The 547-nt window shown below is 64.2% G+C and overlaps 1 protein-coding gene across 1 annotated transcript in view; it reads right to left on the bottom strand.

Moving 5' to 3' along the window:
* Positions 1-386, bottom strand: part of GFRA2 (GDNF family receptor alpha 2) — a 13,253-nt gene extending 12,867 nt beyond the window's left edge. Inside the window, exon 1 of the mRNA XM_010149687.1 lies at positions 40-386. Within this exon, the coding sequence (XP_010147989.1) occupies positions 40-386 (347 nt within the window). The remainder of the gene's footprint in view (positions 1-39) is intronic.
* Between the last annotated feature and the right edge of the window lie 161 nt (positions 387-547).

Raw genomic sequence — 547 nt, 5'->3', positions numbered from 1 at the left:
CCCTGGGAAGAGCTGGGAGAATCCCACGCCGAGCCTTACCGGCAGAGGTGATCCGTCCGGCACGTGTTGCGCAGATCCAAGCAGTTGGGTTTCTCCTTGTCCTCGTAGGAGCAGGAGGGGACGATGGTTTGTCGCCGGCGCTCGGCGCAAGCCTGGTCCTTGCAGGAGCAGAAGAGGAGGCGGTAGGTGTACTCGCTGGGGACGCGGTCGAAGAACTGACGCAGGGCCTTGTGGCATTTCCTGCGGCTGCAGTGCTCCGTGGCCGAGATCTCCTTGCTGCAGGTGGAGATGTAGCCGGAGCGCAGGCGCTTGCAGTTGTCATTCAGGTTGCAGGCTTTGGCTGCGTCGAGGCAGTGGTTGCTTTTGGAGTTGGCGGCGGGGTCCATTCCTGCCCGAGGAGCGAGAGGGAGAAGGGATGAGCGTGGTACCGAGGGATGGGGGAGATGCCCTCAAGCTGGGGAGATGCTACGGGGAAGGGGGTGGCAGCGGTGTCACCGCTGTCCCCGACCTGATGGCAGTGGCTGCACTGCTCTGCCCCCCCACCCCT

The sequence above is a fragment of the Eurypyga helias genome, unplaced genomic scaffold, assembly GCF_000690775.1.
Source record: "Eurypyga helias isolate BGI_N326 unplaced genomic scaffold, ASM69077v1 scaffold8024, whole genome shotgun sequence".
Classification (NCBI taxonomy): domain Eukaryota; kingdom Metazoa; phylum Chordata; class Aves; order Eurypygiformes; family Eurypygidae; genus Eurypyga; species Eurypyga helias.
Note: the sequence above shows the minus strand (reverse complement) of the source record. Positions and strands in the feature narration are given on the sequence as shown.